At 58.2% G+C, this 18,465-nt stretch overlaps 1 protein-coding gene across 2 annotated transcripts; it reads right to left on the bottom strand.

Moving 5' to 3' along the window:
- Nucleotides 1-4,375: 4,375 nt before the first annotated feature.
- On the bottom strand, nucleotides 4,376-18,018 carry SNTA1 (syntrophin alpha 1). Of its 2 annotated transcripts, none has more exons than XM_050982232.1 (8): nucleotides 17,925-18,018; nucleotides 14,759-14,906; nucleotides 7,456-7,654; nucleotides 7,164-7,371; nucleotides 6,965-7,095; nucleotides 5,753-5,949; nucleotides 5,491-5,678; nucleotides 4,376-5,259 (listed from the first exon to the last, which is right to left on the bottom strand). In XM_050982232.1, exons 1-8 carry the CDS (start codon nucleotides 17,988-17,990, stop codon nucleotides 5,167-5,169), a joined length of 1,230 nt encoding a protein of 409 aa, XP_050838189.1. In that variant the 5' UTR covers nucleotides 17,991-18,018; the 3' UTR covers nucleotides 4,376-5,166. The 2 variants fall into 2 exon arrangements, with proteins under 2 accessions (XP_050838189.1, XP_030088872.1); XM_030233012.2 differs by lacking the exon at nucleotides 17,925-18,018 and adding an exon at nucleotides 17,251-17,516 and having other exon boundaries at nucleotides 14,759-14,944.
- Between the last annotated feature and the right edge of the window lie 447 nt (nucleotides 18,019-18,465).

Raw genomic sequence — 18,465 nt, 5'->3', positions numbered from 1 at the left:
AACACTGGGAAAATACAGCAAGAGTGTTTTGGATAGCTCAAGTTCTGTAATTGAAACAAATATATTAATTTATTCAAGTATTGTATTAGCAAAGGAAGAAAATATTCAGAGTATTTTGGACTGTTTAAGGCTATTTCTGGGTTGAGGCTGTTCCCTAGCAGGGGAGAGGGAGCTGCCCTGCGCTGTTTGCAGCCTGACTGCTCTGTTTGGAGGAGGCAGTAGGAGCAATGAACATCCTGAGCAGCAGTGTGGGAAACCTCGTCCAGACACTTCCTTAATGGATTTAACCCCATAAAGTGGGAAGCTATCCCATGGGAGAAGACACTCCATGAGGACAAGGGGGATGGATGTAGGACCTGGGGGCTCCCAGGGGTGTTTTGGCTCCCAGAACACCCCAATATCCCACTGGGCTTGGTTCCCCTGGAGAAAGGTCTGGAAAAGCCCATCCCTGTCCAGGGATGTGCACGGGGATGGCACAGCCAAGCTGCCACCATGGGCACATGTGGGGCTGTGGAGCCAGAGATGTGCCACAGGATGCACTGAGGGATGAGCCATGGGATGTGCCAAGGGATGCGCCAAGGGATGCACCAAGAGATGTGCCATGGGATGTGCCAAGGGATGTGCCAAGGGATGCACCAAGAGATGTGCCAAGGGATGTGCCACGGATGGACTGAGGGATGTGCCATGGGATGTGCCATGGGATGTGCCACGGATGGACTGAGGGATGTGCCATGGGATGTGCCATGGGATGTGCCATGGGATGCACCAAGGGATGCACCAAGGGATGTGCCATGGGCTGTTCCAAGGGATGTGCTATGGGATGTGCCATGGGATGTGCCATGGGATGCACTGAGGGATGTGCTATGGGATGTGCCATGGGATGCACTGAGGGATGTGCCAAGGGATGTGCCACGGGATGGACTGAGGGATGTGCCAAGGGATGTGCCATGGAATGTGCCACAGGAGGCACCAAGAGCTCCCTTTCCAGGCAAGGATTCAGCCGAGGCTGAGAGAAAACATCCTCATTACAGCCTCAGATCCCTAACATTTAACACAGCTTCCCCACTCCCCCAGGGCCCCCTCCTGGGGAAGATCTCTCCTGTCTACACCCATCAAATGCCAAATCGAGTTTTCTCGTGCCCTGATGGGGTGATGTAGGTGGGATGACACAAACTCCAGGTGAATATTGACTTTCCAATGACAGTGTTCCAGCCCAAACACCACCCTCTGCACCAGGCAGCCGAAGGGGGCCGGCATGCCAGCGGTCCAGCAGAGGAATTATTTGATTCCCCTGCCCTGCAGCATGCTGTCTGCCAGGAAATTTTCATTTGGTCTCTCCAACTCGAGAACCAATTGTAAATGTCAGTGCTAAACACTCAGATTTAAGTGTTGGGTTGTCTTGTTTGATTACAGCACTAAAAGGTCAGAGCTGACTAATGGAAGTACAAGCGGTGTCAGGAGGGAAACTGTGTTCTGATGGGGGTGAGCAAACACCTGGGGACAACCTAATCACTCTTCCTGCTGCATCTCTCTCTTCCCTCTCTAGCTCCTTCAGTCAGGGCTGTTTTTCAGTTCTTACAACCTGGAAAAGCCATTTCTAGGGAAAATTCCTGCTCGTGACGTTGCTGACGGGGATGCTGACAGCGCTGGGTTTCCCTGTGAAGGAAACAGAGCTCATCTCACCATGGCCTGCCTGGATTTTCTCCCAAAGGGGAAGGGATTGCACCAGAATTGGGCTGCTGCCACCCCCACTGGCATCACCCACCTCTCCCCATGCATGGCTCAGGCTTTGATGCCAAAGTCTTTGTGCCTCCACTTCCATTCTCCACTTCAGCCCTGCTCTGGCAACCAGCATCCCAAGAGCTGCACAGAGTAGAGAGCAGGACAGGGCTGTTTTCCCTCCTCCCTTCCCATTCCCCACCCCTCACACACCTTTGAATTCCCCTTGCCCTGAGCTGCTCCAGTTGTGGTGACCAAATAAAACTCCAGCTGCCTCAAAGTGACTGAGCTGAGGAAATCTGCTTTAACCTGAGCCCATTCCCATCATTCCAGCTCTGCAAGCAGAGTTCATTATATTTATTTTAAAGCTGCTTTTAAAAATATTAGTCCATCTGCATGGCAGAGTAAAACCCTTAGGAGCTCCTACTCCTCTCCAGAGAGCAGTGTGGTCGTCCCAAGCAGGAATGTTCATCCATACAGATACCATCCTGCACTGGGATCCAGTCCCTGCTGCCAACCCCAAAATCTTCCCTGGGCAGAGAAATTCAGTGATTCCAGATGTCTGAGTGTTTCTGGACATCTACATCAAGGAACATTTGAAATTTTAGGAAAACTAGGAGTGTTATGGAATAATTGCAATGGTTTTTCCCCAAGACTCTGGGGTCTGTGATGAGCACAGCCTGGAAAATAGCCAGGGTCCCCAGGGTGCTCACAGCACCTCTCCAGACATCTTCCCTGGAATCCAAAATCCTGCTGGATTTTTCTCCAGGCTTCTTCTCCAGGCTGAGCCCCCCAGCTCCCTCAGCCCCTCCTGGTGCTCCAGACCCTCACTGTAGGAGCAATTGTCTAATTCACAGGCCCCTTTGCAGGAGCATCCCTGGGAAAAGGATCCTATTAAGTGAAGGATGGTGCCAGAAGGGTGAAGAGAATGAGAAACCACCATGAAATGTAGAAGGGGAAAAAATCCACATACCATCACCAAATGCAAAGAAAGCCAAGAAAATAAATCTCCAACTCCAAATGGAGCTATTTCCTCCCTGGCTCAGGCATGGAGCAGCAGCACTGGGAAAGTAAAAGCAGTTTGTGGTCCATAAGATTAATAGGAAATCTGCTCTGGATTGGGAACGATTCCCTCTTTTATTGCAATGAACCCCAAAGAGTAATGGCTGCAGGGCAAGAAGAGGAAGGTAAATTGCAGTAATAATGTGTTTCCTTGTGCTGACATGCTTTTGATCATAGAAAAATACACCATCTGTTTCTAAATTACTTGTTGTATTGATTTAACAGTTAGGAATGGGGGCGGAGGGGATCTCTTTTTTTTCTTTTGCAAATCCATTTTGTGAGGTCTCCTGGAAATCTGACAGTTATGTGCAATAAGAAGTAAGGCCTTGTTCATCATAAAAGATTCCTGCTGTCAGCCATGGGGCTGTGCTGGGAGGAATGGGACATCCCCTTCCTCTCCATCAGCCTGTCCTGCCAGGAGCTGTGCAGCTCAGTGCTGATGTACCCAAGAGGAATTATTTATTACACCAAATAAACTCCTTCTGTGCTGCTTCTTCCCTGTGAGGGTGGGCAGGCCCTGGCACAGGGTGCCCAGAGCAGTTGGGACTGCCCCTGGATCACAGGAAGTGCCCAAGGCCAGGCTGGATGGGGCTTGGAGCAACCTGGGATAGTGGAAGGTGTCCCTGCCTGTGGAATGAGATGAGCTGTAAGTTCCTTTCCAGCTCAAACCTCTTGTTCTGCAGTTCCTCCCTGCCCAGATCACACACACCTCACTACCCTTGTTGCTCTCTATTGCTATAGATTTCCTTCCTTTTTATGGAACTCCTCCCCCTGCATTCCAAAGGCTGCCACAGCACCAGGGTCCCTGCCCTGGGGAGCAAGTCAGCAATGGCAAAAGTACCTGTGTCACCCCAATAGCTCCCTCAAGGCTCCCCCCTTCACAGGGCAGCAGGGTACCTGACATCATTAAAAACCACAGAATCAGAGAAGGTCAGGGTTGGAAGGGAACTTAAAGGCCAGCTCATTCCACCCCCTGCCATGGGCAGGGACACCTCCCCCTATCCCAGGCTGCTCCAAGCTCTATCCAACCTGGCCTTGAACACTTCCAGGGATCCAGGGGCAGCCACAGCTTCTCTGATATTGTTTTGCTGCTAATCAGTTGTTGTTCCTCTGCCTGCAGCCTGAGTGTGTTAGTCCCTGGTGAATGGCTTTCCTGGGAAAGAAACTTAACCCAGAACTTGGCACTGCAGTGATGCAAAGAGAGCCCTTTCCTGTGGTCCCAACAACTTTCCAAGCCTCTGCTACTGCTCAGCCAGGCAGCTGCTCTTACTGGAAAAATATAAAAACAAAACATAACTTTCTTGAGTTGGGAAATCACGCCCACCCTCCTTGTGAGCATCCTAAAGTGAAGGGATCTAAACCCACCTGGTATCACCAAAGCTGGTGCTGGCATCAGCATGTCCTTCTCTGCCACAGTGTTGGGCACCTTAAAGACATTCTGTCCCCACCTGAACCCCTCACAGTGTCCCCAGCACCACCAGCAGCCTCCAGGCAAATCCCATCCTTCCCCTGGTGGAAAACACCCCAAGGCTCAGCCCAGGCACCACCCACAAACTGATTTTCAGTTTTTCCAAGTGAAACCAGGAGACAGATCTTGGCTCCTGCTGGTTGTGATCTGCAAAGTTTATTTAACCCCCCCAGAAAAGGCATTTCCATGCAGAATCTTTTGGTTCATAAAAGAAGTCATTCCGCAGCAGCCACCTGACAACCCTCCCCCCCAAACCAAGAAATAAAGTGACCCCAGAGTGCACAAAACCAAATGAACCCTCCAACTCCAACAGAGAAAAGTGGTTCCTATCATTCCATACCATATGGAAAAAATTGGCAAGTACAGCTGATCTTGCAGTTCCTGTCCCTTAAGCACTTTAGAGCTGGTTTGGCCTCCAGCCCTTGGGTTGCCTGTCTGGAAAAAAGACTCAGGAGTCCTTGTGCTGCAGGACCTGGGGACTCTCCAAGGGGTCCAACCCATGTGCGGAAGAGCTGCCACATCAGCATTTGGAAGTGGGCAATATAAATATAAAACATGGATAGAAATGGGTTCTTTGTACAGAAAATATCATCTCTCAAGGCACTGGGGTGATGGCCACCTGTCCACTGGTGGGCTCCCAATGGCCTTCTCCAGCCGCCAAGGAAGGAGGGGAGGAAGGCACCAGAGAAGTCCTGGTGCTGCCATCCAAGAGGGGTTTAGGGGTTTCACCCCACAGCTGCCCCCAAACACCCCGAGAGGGGTTTTTCCTGGCTGGATGGTGCTTTTCCTTGGTGGGGTGACTGATCCCATGGGGGCTGCAGTCTCCTTGGGATGCCTTGGGGCTGGGTTCAGCCAGGAGGGAGGTGCATAGATGGGCCAGGGGCTTGGGCTGTTCCGGCCGCTGCTGGGCTCCCTCGTCATGCCAGCAGCCCGAGCCGGGTCACCTTGGCCGACAGGAAGGAGTGGATGATGAAGACAATGGTCTTGGGGCAGGAGTGAAGGTCCAATTGCTGCAAAAAATGAAAGGAGGGATGTTTGCAATTGAGAGGCCTGTTCCTGCAGCAGCCAGCTTTCAGGCAGGTACCCCCCAGAGCTCCCCAAACCCACCACAGCTTTACTGGGGCCCTGGAAAGGGCTGTGCACCCTGGCTGGGGTGGGCAGAGAGGGCCATGTGTCACCCCTATGTCATGAGCAGGGAGGGTGGTCTGTGGGTGGGGCTGCTGAAGGCAAAGCCAACTCACGATCTCTCCCTCTGGTCCACCAAAGTCCAGGTACAGCATCTTGGTGCCATCATCCGAGGACATCTGCAGCTTCTCGAAGGGCTGCTGCAGCAGGATGGTCCTGCTGAGCCCGGGCTCGCTGGTGGAGATGGTGAAGCCCTTGTCGATGTGGACGGTCAGGGTGCAGTCCTGCCCCTTCCACGTGCACGCTGAGGACAAGGACGGGACAGGGGTGAGCCGGGGGTCCCACCGCACCCTCGGCCCCCCCGGGGCCCCCGCTGACCTGCCGAGACCTCCTGGGCCAGCTCGGCGGCGCCGTGGGTGCCGTCCACCAGCAGGCGCGTCCACAGGGCGAGCTCTCGGGGGCTCTCCAGGCTGAAGAGATGGGTCTGCACGCCCTGGCGGCCGCCGGCGCGCAGCGCGAAGGAGCGCTCGGCCTCGTACAGCGCCGAGCCCTTGGCCGGCCCCGAGTGCACCAGCCTGCGGCACGGCCAGAGCTCAGCACCGCGCCCCGCACGGCCCCGGCACCGCCACAGCACCGAACCAGCACCGCACCCTGAAGCTCACCCCGCACCACGCCAGTGCTGGACCGCCCCAGCCCTGCACCCCTGCACCGCAACATCCCAGCGCCAACACAGCACCGCACCCATGCACGGAACATCCCAGCACTGCCCATCAGCACCGCACCGCCTCAGCACCGCACCTCAGCAACGCTCCTCACACAGCTATAGCCCCGCTAAGCATCCCGCACAGCCCCAGCAAAGCATCCCGCATAGCCCCAGCACAGCCCCAGCACTGCCCGCACCCCGCACGGCCCCGGCACAGCCCCAGCACTGCCCGCACCCCGCACGGCCCCGGCACAGCCCTAGCACTGCCCGCACCCCGCACGGCCTCAGCACAGCCCCAGTACTGCCCGCACCCCGCAGGGCCCCAGCATTGCCCCGCACCCCGCACGGCCCCGGCACATCCCTAGCATTGCCCGCACCCCGCACGGCCCCAGCGCCTCACCCCGCTCCGCTCCGCGGCGGCCGCGCAGCAGGGCCGCCAAGGGGCGCTGCAGCCCCGCGGATGAAGCCCCGCAGCGGCCGCGCTAGAGCCGCCCCCGGAGCTGGCCCCGCCCCGAAGCCCCGCCCGAACCCCGCCCCGAGCCCACGCCCTACACCCTGAAACCCTGCCCCAACACTGCCCCGAATCCCTCCCTCAAACCTGCCCTGAAAACCCGCCCCGACACCCGCCCGAAACCCCCGCCCCGTTCCCGCAACTCAGCACCACTGTGCCCATTGCCCTGACACCACCCCTGAACACTGTCACCACCCTCACGCACTAAGCCCCCGCACGAAGCCCGAGACTCTGCCACCAACCCTTGGGCCCTGTCACCCCTTTGGGGGTCTGACACCAGCCCTGAGTTCTGCCCTGACTCCCAGCACTGCCCCCAGGGACTGCGACCACTGTATCCTTGAGCGGACCGGGAGAGCACGGAGCTGGTGGCCCCTACCTGGTGGCGATGAGGGGGTAGCTGTGCGTGGGCTTGGCCAGCGCGTCCCGGCTCTGTGGCAGGCTCCCGTACAGCAGCAGCTCCTTCTCTGTGAGCACGGCCAGGAGGTTCCTGGTCCCAGCGCTGGGGAGCTGCGAAGGGACTGGGTCAGGGCCACCGGCAGCCTGGTGGCACGGAGTAGCGGGGGACCAGGGGGTACCTGCTCGGTCAGCCAGCCCACGTGCTTGACGTCCCGTCCGGCCACCGTGCCAGCCCCCGCCAGCTGTGCCCGCAGCTCCTCCTTCACCCGCGGCAGCAGTGCGGCCGCGTTGGCCTGGATGGCGCCGAGCCACGACTGCGCCGTGGCCTCATCCTTGGCCCGCAGGAAGAGGGCAACGCGCCCGTCCGCCGAGCACACCTCCAGGTACCTGCAGGGACACGGCCCCGATGAGTCCCTGCCCACCCTCGGCTCCCCGGGGCACCGCGGTGGCATCACCAGCCCCGGCGCTGACCTGTGCTCCGGGTCGGTGGGGAGGCACTTGCGGGACACGTAGCACATCTTCAGAGGGACACTCCGGCTCTCCCGGAGCTCCCGAGGGGGCAGCAGCGGGGATGATCGCTTCTGCTGGGCAGCAGGAGAGGGGTCCCAGCTGACTGTCGCCCCTGCCGAGGAGTTCTTGAAGTAGGGCGAGATCTCCTTCATGTACTTCACTGGAGGAGAGGCAGCACCGCTGAGGACACGGCACAGGCCAGGGCAGCCTCATCCTGCCCTGCTGAAACCCCCACTATCTCCCTGCACCAGAGCTGCTGACCCCTCCATTATCTCCCCAGAGCTGCCACTCATGCTGCTGCGGGTCCCCTGCCCCTGTGGTGGCAGGGGTGGCACTGGCAAGCAAGGTCACACAGGGAGTGACACAGAATCACAGAATGGTTTGGGTTGGAAGGAACCTTAAAGATCATCCCATTCCAATCCCCTCATTCCATTTACTGGGGATTTCAAGCAGCATTAAAGGGACCTTCATGTTGACACATTCATCCCAGAGCTTGTAGGGCATAAGGAGAAGATGTGTGCAGATGTCAGTGGGGCTTTCCTGCACAGTGCAGGGGGATGGAGCATTGTGTGGCTCTTGGGAGGATGGAGGATTTGTACACCAACCCCAGGAATGGTAAGGGTCCTGCTGGTAGAGACGATTCCGGGAGGTTGTGGCCTCAGTGATAAGAGCAATTGCTTTAGGAACAGAAGGACATTGCTTATCATAGAACCACAGAATAGTCTGGGTTGGAAGGAGACTTAAAGCCCATCTCAATCCATTCCCTGCCATGGACAAGGACACTTTCCACTGTCCCAGGGTGCTCCAAGCCCTTTCCAGCCTGTCCTTGGACACTTCCACGGATCCAGGGGCAGCCACAACTTCTTTGGGCAGCCTGTGATAGGGCCTCAGCACCCTCACATGACACCTGGAACTCCCACAGTAGCTCAGCTCCACCATCCCAGGCTGGGGAGCTCTGCAAGAGCAATAGAAACAGCCTTTTCCCCCTTTTTCCTTGCCTTTAACCCAGATCAGTTCACAAATCCAGGCCTGAGCAGTTCCCTGGGGCAGCACACACAGCCAGGGGTGAGGAATGGGAAAGAGTCCCAGGCCAAAATTACACAGTCCAAACTGTGCTGGTACAGCCAGTCCCGCTGCCAGCTGAGGAACAGTGCTCAAATACCCTGGCTTGGCCCCAGGAAAAGCCCTGGAGAGCGTGCTCTCTGCTTGCACAGCCCTGCTCCGTGAGCCTCAAACCAGGGACAAGAAACCAGTCCCCACTGAAAGAAACCAGTCCCCACTGAGCCTGGCTCCAGAGCCAAAGCCCTCAGAGCCATGCTGGGATGGCAGCTGGCTCCAGAGGTTTGGGGAAAGAGGGAGATGAAAGGCACCACAAATTGGTGGGGCCCCACAGCCACATCCTGAAAATGAGTTTGGCAATGCTGGCTGAAAAACTCCAGCTGAGCAGGCGGGACGCCAGTCCTGGTCCTCCCCTGGGGCAGCAAGGAACCAGCTACTGACTCCAGGGAAGGGTTTCCCTTTGGAGGCCCTTAGGAAGACACCACAGAACAGACACGTTCTGCAGCCACATCCCCAGCCATCCTGGCTTGGTCCACACCGGGTCCAAGCCAGCAGAGTGGGTGGCAGGATGGGGGACACGAGCTTGGCTTTGCTGCCAACCCTTGTAGGTGGCTGGATAGGCCCAGCTCCATTGCTGCAGCCAAGCCACAGCAGCCTGATGTGCTGCCAGAAAGGAGCCCTTTTTGCACCAGGAAAGAGTCTGCATGCACCCACTCCCAAACTTCACCTGGCCACAAGATGGGATGTCTCCCACCCATCTTCCCCCAAGGTCACGGCCCCAAGGCTGCCAGAGCTCCAGGGGTGTTTGAACAATGCTCTCAGGGACGCACAGGGTGAGATGGCTGGGACGTCTGTGCAAGGCCAGGGCTTGGACTGGATGATCCTGGTGGGTCCCTTCCAACTCGGCCTATTCTGTGCTCTCCCCTTTCATTCCTATCCCAGTGGGCTCCCTAAAACCCCTAAATCCTGATAGCTCCGCAGGAGCTGCGTGGAGCCGGAGCCCCGTGGGTGCTCTGCGGGACACGGCTATAAATGGCCACGGTGCTGTGCCACGTGGGCCGGGTCACCCCGCGGTGGCCCCGGGGCCAAGGCGGCGGCGGGGTCCACCAGCCTCGTGCCCTGCGCCTCCCGTTACAAAAATAGCCACGTTCCCGCAGGCATCCGAGCCGCGCTGGATCTGACCCGAGCCATTAATCTTGGCAGCGGGGACCTGCCATTATCCCGGTGCCTGGGAACTAATTGAAGTTCAGAAAGATGCCATTGAGCCGCTGAAACCCGAGCGGCGTCCCTGAGCCAGCCCCTGGCTCCCCGGGCACGCGGGGGACGTCACCGGCATTAGCTGGGCGGTGGCGGGGTCACGTCCCGAGGGAGCCGCGGAGGACAGCAGCAGTGCCCAGTGCGGGACAGGGCACGGAGAATGAGGCAAAAGGCGGGGTCTAATGTCTCGGCTACGTGGCTTTAAGGAGGCTTTCAGGCTGGTCGCAAAGCACGGGGGGTCCTGAGCCAGCACGGGGAGCTGGGAGGTGCTGGAGGCTGTGACACACACTGGCCAAGGCCAGGTCACCATCCCATGGGAGCTGCTGTCCCCTCCAGTGACCCCAGCACTGGCTTCACAGCAGGCTGACTTACACTTCTGACAGTCCCTTCCCTGCAGTTGGTATTGAATGGATTAATTAATTACCTCCATCTCATTAAAGCAAACAACTCAGACCATATCATGCATCACCTCTGATAGTGGTAACTGTAATTCTTGAACTGTTTTTTCTTTTTAATTACAACCTTGCAGCGCTGGGGTTCCTTCCTGCTCCCTGGCAGCTTGCACCCTTCCAAAACCATTGGGCTGCAATGCTGCCTGGCTGCTGTTGGCTTAAAGTCACCTACAGCAGGCACACAGCCTTGGGGGGCTGCCGGGATAATCCACGTGGCCTCCAAAGCCACATGGGCTCTCCAGGGAGAGGGTCTGTCCCACTGATCCTCTCCAGAACAGAGGACAAGGAACAAATAGGACCTTTAACTGCTCAGGGCTTTGCACCAAGGAAAACTTTATTTCAGGGTTATAGGGAGCAGCAAAAGTCTCTGGGTGTGCAGCCACTCATCCCATGCTAGGACAGTGCCTCTGCAGGGGGCCTGGTGGTGGCACAGGGGCTCGCAATCACTGGAGCATCCCATGTGTCCTGAACCCTGCAGTGAGCTGCACCAGGGACATGTTTAACCAAAGGCCCCGGGTCTGCCTCTGTGTTGCAGCTGGCTTTTTTCTCCCCAGCATGCCAGAAAGGGGCCGAACCATCAAAATTCCTTGGTTTCACTTCTTGGGTAGAAATCCTCCCTCTCCATCAGCCCATTCCTCACAAGGATGGAGAACAATCACAAACCAACCACTCCTGGAACCCTGGATTCTGAGTCAGCACAACCTGCCCCACACATCATCACTGCTCACAGCCAAGCCTGACCCCACAGAGCTTCAATGAGGAGCCACAATGCCTCCTCCAGGCAGGAAAACAGACAGGGACACCCAGAGCAGGTTCAAGAGCACACTCTCACTGCTTGGGTCACCAGCACACTCTGCTTCAGCCTGGAGATCATAGTGTGGATTCAAAGGATCCAGACACCATTTCTGGTCAGGAGTAGGATGGTGCTGCTGTTTCTCCTGCCAAAATCTTCCCAGTAGCATCTACACAGCTCAGCAAGGCCATCACATCAGGAAATTTTCCAGAGAGCTCCTGGAGATTGAGTTGAGTGCTGGCCCTACAGAGATGCTAATCCCACCTCCAGCTGGTCCCTCTCTGCCTCAGGATTAATGAGGCAAAATTGGCATGTTAAACTGGGGGGCTGAGCAAACACACACCCCAAAGAGACACCCTGAAACGACCTGCCAGCTCCAACCAAATGCTCTGATGTGCTTCCAGAACAGCCAGCACAGTCCCCAGCACCCCACCCTGGGACCATGCCCTGGCCCAGGCTCCAAGCATGAACATGACAGCAGCTCCTGTCCCAGCTGCCTCAGCTCAAGTCCTTCTACCCCAGGGAGGAAGATGAACATGCCATAGGATGCTGCAGGGTGAGGTGCCACTGCTGTCCCTCCTGCCCCAGGATCCCGTCTCAGCACTCAGTGCCACATTCCATGCCCCAGCTCTTGGCTAAACATTCCCCTGTGCTGCACTGTCAGCAGGGAGATCATGGGACAGTCCTCCATGTTTCCAGGGAGGAGAAACAAACCCAGGAAACTCCCCACGGAAAGCAAAGCTTCAGAGCAGCGAGGTGTGGAGGTGGCAGATGTGCCCCATCACCTCTTTGCATCATACCCAGGGCAGATCCAAAGCATTCCTTCCCACAGATATGGCAACCAACACACTGGAGAATCCCCAGCCCCACTCTCTCTCAGCACCCATTTTTCTGAATTTCAAACTTCCAAGCAATTACTTGGCCAAGCAAGTGCTAAAGAGCAGAGATAGCCCTAGGAGCACCCCTGTGGCAAATAAGTCATGGATGTGAGATGCCCACAGCTACCCCAGCTCCTCCTTCCCACTGCTCTCAGTTCTTCCCCCATGACAATACAGCACAGAGGCCCCACCAGGAAAACCACTCCTGACCCCAGAACCCTTCCCAGGGCAGCTGGAAGGATGTTTATCAGCCCTCCCCCTGCCATGGAGAGTGTCTGGATTCCAAGCAATGAAAATAAGGAAAAAAAAAAACAAGGGAAAAATAAGGCAAGGGAGAGCAACTCTCCCTGAAATAACAATGTAATATAAATACAGTCCAACTCCTCCTGTAAATACCAAGAGAGTAGTTTGGCACATTCAAAAAAAATCTTGGCAGGACACAGGGAGAGGTATCTGCATGTCCTCACGCCTGGGCAGCAATGACACCCAGGAGCCTGAGGCCAAGCTGAGCAGCCCAGGGTGAAATCTGGCACATGGAGCCACTGCTGATGCTCACATTAAAACGCATCACCTCCCAGCTCTGCCACTTTGGGGAGTCTCAGCCCAGCTCACTGTCCTCTGAGGAGGTGCCAGCTCTCCCAGTTCTGTTACCTGCTGCAATGCCACCTGAAAACCACCCTAAAAACTCCAAATCCCAGGAATGACTGCAGCCAGGAGCAGCAAGGAGTGAACAGACACTGGCTGTGCCAAATACTCTGGTTTAGCACTCAGAGCACTGTAAGGAAAGCTGGAGTCACACCTGGCAGCATGTGGGGGGCAGAAAGTGTCTAAGTAATCTTAAGGTGCTTTTTTTAAAGCTCTGTCTTCTCCAAGCAGAAGGCAGCAGGGAAGGCCCCAGTTTAACACCCTTCAGGCACTTAAAGGCCACCCCCTGCCCCTCAGCCTTGCCACCTCTCCCTGGGGCAGGGTGTTTGGAAGCCAATCCTGGAGAGCCGCAGGGGTGGCAGGTACAGGGCAGGGCCACCACCTCCACAGGGCAGTGCCAGCCTCACCATGGGCACAGTGCCAGCCCCACCACCCCCATGGCAGAGCTGCACTGTGCCAGCAAACCCAAAAGCAGGGAGGGGATGGAGATGTACCACGTTTATAAGTGACATCAGTGATCAGATGAGCAGCAGAGATCCCTTCTCTGCTCTGGCTGGACCCCAACAACATCAGATACAAACTCTTCCCAGAGCTCCAGAGTGCTGTAGTGGGAGCCAGCCCAGCCCCAGTCTGCTCCCAAGGGTACCTGCTGGGAGTTTTAAGTAATTAAGAAATCCAGCAGGTCATACCTGAGTTTAGCAAGCTACAGCAAAGGCCCTGCCTGCAACTGCCCCCCAGGAGGGAGACCTGGATCCCAGGGGATGGAGGAGGAGGAGGAGGGGTCCAGGGAGAGAAATTGTTCTCTCCAGAAAGGGCAGCTCCTCTCCACCTCTGGCAGGAGCTCTGGCAGAAGGGAAACCCACACCAAAGGATGAACAGAAAATAATGGAGGGAGGGTGGTCCAAGAGCAGCAGCTCCAGGCAGGAATTTCACAGACTCACAAAGAAAGAAGCTCTTGTATTTTTCTTTGGTCAGAAAAAAATAACAAAACCACCCCACCACCAACCCTATCTGCTCCCAGCAGCTGTGCAGAGCAGCACATTCCTCCAGCTGAACCGTGGTCCTCAGGCTCCCAGGAGAGGAGGAACCCACAGCAGAAAGGGCTGAGCAAAGCTAAAAATGAAAATCTGGAACAGAGACAATCTGGGGAAGGCACAGGAAAGCTGGAGCCATGGTGGTCGCTGGCAGCACAGCACACAGAACTGCTTTGTTCACGGACAATCCCGAGCACTGCCCCCAAATCAAACCTCCCTTTGGGATCTGGGAAGGGTCTCTGGTGCCAAGACCCCCCTGTTAAGCAGGGTGACCCCAGGGACTGGTTGGAAGTGAGGGGAGGGGAAGGCTCCTTTCCTGAAGAACAGGTCTGGGATGCTCATCCCAGCCTGGCTGAGCTGGCAGAGGGTGGGCAGATGTGAGGTGAAAGGTAGCCAGAGAAGAATGGGGCCTCTCCCTCAGGACTCCTATGGTCCCAACCCATCAACCCTCCCCCAGTCCTCAAGTAGGGCTTGAGGGGCTCCTACAGTGTGCAGCCCCCTCAGGGCTGGGAGACACCAGTGACCATCTGCCTGGTACTGAGAGGGAGCCTGTTCCAGGGAACAGCCTGCTCCAGGGTGGTGAAGGCTGCATCCCGGGTATGTCTGTAGCCTCAGCTTCCAGGGATCCCCTCAGTAGGCAGCATCTCCTGGATGGGTAGTTCCTGAGCAGGCCCTGCCTCACGCTCCACCTCCCCAAAACGACCCAACACACCCCAAGGTGCTCAGTGCACCCCCTCCTCAGTGGCATAAACCTACACCAGCCTGGGATGTGGGTTTAAATTAAAACCATGAGAAAAGCAGAAAATGTTTTCTCTTGCCCCAGGAACTGCAGATGTGGAGGTGATGCCATGCAATGAAAGAATCCCAAATCCCAGAAACTTGTCCCACACCACCTACTGCTGCCTGCCTGAGGTCCCACAGCGGGGAGACAGAGCCTCTGGGCATGGAGCACTGGCACACACATCCCTCCCTCTGCAGAAGGAGACAGGGAGATCCCAGCTCTCCGGATGAGCAGACAAATTATTCTGCATATGTTGTTTTCCATTTGAAAGAGTATGCAAATGCAGCTGCAGATGATATGCCACCACCTCGTGTCATCCCAGTATACGAGGACCCTTCTGCCCCCATCAGATCCTTGTCTCCTACCTTCCAAGATCACTTCCTTGCCCGTCTTCTTCAAGGCCTGCACGGCCTCATCGTGGGTGGCCTCGGACAGGTCGGTGCCATTGACGGCGAGGATGGCATCCCCCACGTACAGCGCCTCGGTCTGGTCTGCTGCCAGCCCCTTAAAGATCTTGGAGATCAAGATGGGCATTTTATTCTCTCGGCCACCTTGAAACAGAAGAGACAGGGAGTGGTTGTGGCTGTAGGAGCGCTTGGAGGAGTGGATGGGAAGGGGGATGCTCTGGTACCAGATGGTCTCAGCAAGGCTGAGCCTTTCTGCTGGCACTCAGTGCACTGTGCCAGGTCAGCCCACTGCCCACTCCCCCAGATACCCACAGGACACCTGTACCAACCATAGCAGCCAAGGTACTATGAGGCTGAACAGCTGATGAAGTGATTGCTCCAAAACCACTCAGATTGGTCACAGATTATTCACAGAGCGAACACATAACCTGGCCATCTCCCCATCAGTTTTGGCAGGAAAGTGTATCGTTATTTGCATTATTAATCATGTGTACTGAGCAACTATCCTGGCTCCAAGGACTTCATGATCTCAACACATAAGACAGCTGAATGTTTTTGGAGAGGCCAAAGAGCCAGGGAGAGGTGAATCGATCTGGCTGCATGTTCCTGTCCACACAGCAGCCCTATTTACCGGCTGCTCCCGCTGTCCCGACTAAAAGAATGCTATTCAAACTCCCGGCGGCTTCAGGAGATCAATTTGCACATCGACTTTTGAACCCGCAGGGAGATCCGAGCTGCCTCCGTGCCAGGGCGCAGGGATGCAGCAGCCACTGCCCGTGGCAGCCAGGGATCAGCAGTGCCCGATGTGCCCTGCGCCCCGGGACAGCCTGTCCCGAGGAGTCTCCAAGAGATAATCCTCATCTCAGAGGGAGATGCTGAGCCCAGCCCGCTGTCACTGCCCGCCCCGGGCTGCTCCCAGCCCGTGCCACAGGCATTTCCTCGCTCAGCCGCTGCCAAGCCAGCGAGGGCTCCGGTTATCAGCTGTCAGAGGCCCCGGCGGGGGCTGTTCCGTCCCTGTGCCAGCGGCTCCTCGCCCGGCTAAAAGTGCCGAGAGCCCCGCCAGAGCTAAGAACCTCCCCCAGCCCGGCTCTCGCTCGGCTCCCCGCTGTCCTGCCAGCCCCAAGCCACGTCCTGTGTCGGGACATTCACCCCCCGGGTGGCACCTAGTGTCCCTGAGTGAAACACGGCTGGCACATGAACAGTGACATGCCAGCAGCCTGGTGAGGAGTGATGCCCTGCCCTACCAAGGCTGCCCCACCCTCCACAACACCTTCTACTGCCCAGTTTTGATGGCAACTACTTTTCCACATACGTCACTGGAAAAGTAAAGTTTTAACGGAACCAAGGGAAGTTTCTCCTTTCCTGGGAGAGCCACAGAGCAAGAAATAACTTGGCAGCCAAGGGGTGGTTACGAAAGGGGGTTTGTGCTTCCCAAAAAAAGGGCTGGCACGCTGGGCCACCCTGCAGACACGGCCAGCAGTGTCGATCCAGTTCCAGCACCTGCACATTCACGTTGCAAAACCTCCCCGCTTCCAGAGGGAGCCGGAGGCTGCGTCTGTGTCCCCTCTGAGCTGGAAGGAGAAGCCACGTCAGGAGGCGAGAGCTGCCCTGTCACTGCCCCCGGGGCGGCCGAGCCCGCTGCCTCTCACAGCCACGCTCCGTGACAGCACTGTCCCTGTCTCCCCGCTGCCCTTTTCATCCTGCTTTCATAGTTCCCAACACGCTCGGAGCCGCGTGAAAATCAAAAGCAGGCAGAAAAGCAGGAACGCCATCACTGCCCTAAGAAGTTTCCAGCCTGAAGTTCGGGCGAGTCACCAAGGAGCGGGACAGCTCGGGAGGGAAAACAGACATTGAACAGGGAGGCTTCCCGCTGCCGCGTTTCCCGGGAGCACACATCTCCAAACCCGAGCGCGCTGCTTTAACACCCCACCCAGCGCCGGCAGATCTCCAGGGGCTTTACATCGCTCCCTTCGTTTTGCTGACAGTTTTAAAGGGACATTTCCCAACGAAGGAACACGGTGGGACAAGGACACGCCGGCCCAGCCCTCCCTTCGACTGCAAAAGGGCAACTTTGGTGTAACCGGGTGCCCCCCTGCACACCACCTGCCCCGTGAGACAGCACTCTACCCGTGGGTGCGGGGGACAGGGGGTGCCCCCTCCGGCTCACAAAACCTGGGCTCCCATACCCCGGCCGGGCACGGCGGGCAGGCACTGGCCGGTCACTCCGCACCCCAAATCATCGCTCATTCCGTAGGCTGGAAATGGTTCGGGTCCCGTCACTGCCACGTATCCCCGTCCTGAGCTGGAGCTGGAGGCTGTGAGGACCCCGACCCCAGCCCCGCTCCCCGCGGGGTTCGCTCCGAGCGAGCCGCGGGACGGCAGCAGCAACAGGTCCCGGTGCCGATGCCCGTCTCCCCCCGCCGCCCCGGGACCCCCGGGCCGGGCCTCACCTTTGATGCTGATGCCGAGCCCCCCCACGTCCTGCTTGACGACGCGCACGGTGCGCCTGATGTTGGCGAGCGCCTCGGGCGCGGCGGAGCCCGGCTCGCCGCCGTTGAGCTGTGCCGCCGGGGCCTCGGGGCCGGGCCCGGGGCCGTCTGCCGGGCTGACCCCCAGCACGTCCTCGGCCAGGGTGAGCAGGACGCGGAGCCACTGCCCGCTGGGGCCGCGCAGCTCCAGCAGCCCGGTGCGCGGGGCGCGCCTGCCCGCCGCCATCTTCGCGCGCACCGCGTCCCACACCTCCCCGCGCCGCCCCTCAGCGCCCCGCGCACCGCCCGTCCCACACCGCCCCTCACCGCACCGCCCGTCCCCGTCCCTCACCGCCCCGCGCCGCCCCTCACAGCCCGTCCCACACCGCCTCTCACCACCCCTCACCGCCCGTCCCCGTCCCACACCGCCCCTCACCGCACGTCCCTGTCCCACACCGCCCCGCACCTCCCCTCACCGCCCGTCCCACACCGCCCCTCACCGCCCCTCACCGCCCGTCCCACACCGCCCCTCACCGCCCCTCACCGCTCGTCCCACACCGCCCCTCACCGCCCGTCCCACACCGCTCCGCACCACCCCTCACCGCCTGTCTCACACCACCCCTCACCGACCGTCCCCGTCCCACACCACCCCGCACCGCCTGTCCCGCACCGCCCCTCAGCGCCCCGCACCGCCGGTCCCCGTCCCGCACCGCTCCGCCCATTGCCCCGCACCGCCTCTCCACACCCGGCACAGCCTCTCCGCGCACCACTCCGCACCGCCCCTTAGTTCTCCGCACCCCTCCACTCCCCGTCCCGCCACGCACCGCCCGCCGGACCGGGACAGAAGCCTGGGAGAGAGCAGGACCCCGGCCCCGACCCATTCCCCTCCGGATGGGGCAGCGGGGTGCTCCCCAGTGCCCCCCGCACCAACCCTGGACGGGACACCAGGAGGGGACATGGCTTCCCGGTGCTCCCCATCATGGAATGGGGCACAGGGAAGATCACAACTCCCCGGTGCTCCCCTCTCCATCCTGGGACAGGCACCGGGAGGACACAATGCTCCCAGTGCTCCCCAGGACTCCTTCTCCAGCCTGGATGGAGGGGCTCCAGAGGGACATGATGCTCCCCAGTGCTCCTCATGCCTGCCTCGAGGGACACAATTCTCCTCTCCACCCTGGGATGGGGCACAGGGAGGGA

This window comes from Serinus canaria, chromosome 20 (assembly GCF_022539315.1).
Source record: "Serinus canaria isolate serCan28SL12 chromosome 20, serCan2020, whole genome shotgun sequence".
NCBI classification, from domain to species: Eukaryota; Metazoa; Chordata; class Aves; order Passeriformes; family Fringillidae; genus Serinus; species Serinus canaria.
The sequence above is the reverse complement of the archived record's forward strand: the minus strand, read 5'-3'. Positions and strand labels throughout refer to the sequence as shown.

Excerpts from the sequence above, each read along its gene's own strand:
- SNTA1 (XM_030233012.2), bottom strand. The coding sequence starts at position 17,515 with ATGGCGGCGGGCAGGCGCGCCCCGCGCACCGGGCTGCTGGAGCTGCGC. Across the intron at positions 7,655-14,758 it reads CAAGGAAGTGATCTTGGAAG|TGAAGTACATGAAGGAGATC; the intron begins GTAGGAGACAAG and ends CCTCTCCTCCAG. Across the intron at positions 5,260-5,490 it reads GTGGACCAGAGGGAGAGATC|CAATTGGACCTTCACTCCTG; the intron begins GTGAGTTGGCTT and ends CATTTTTTGCAG.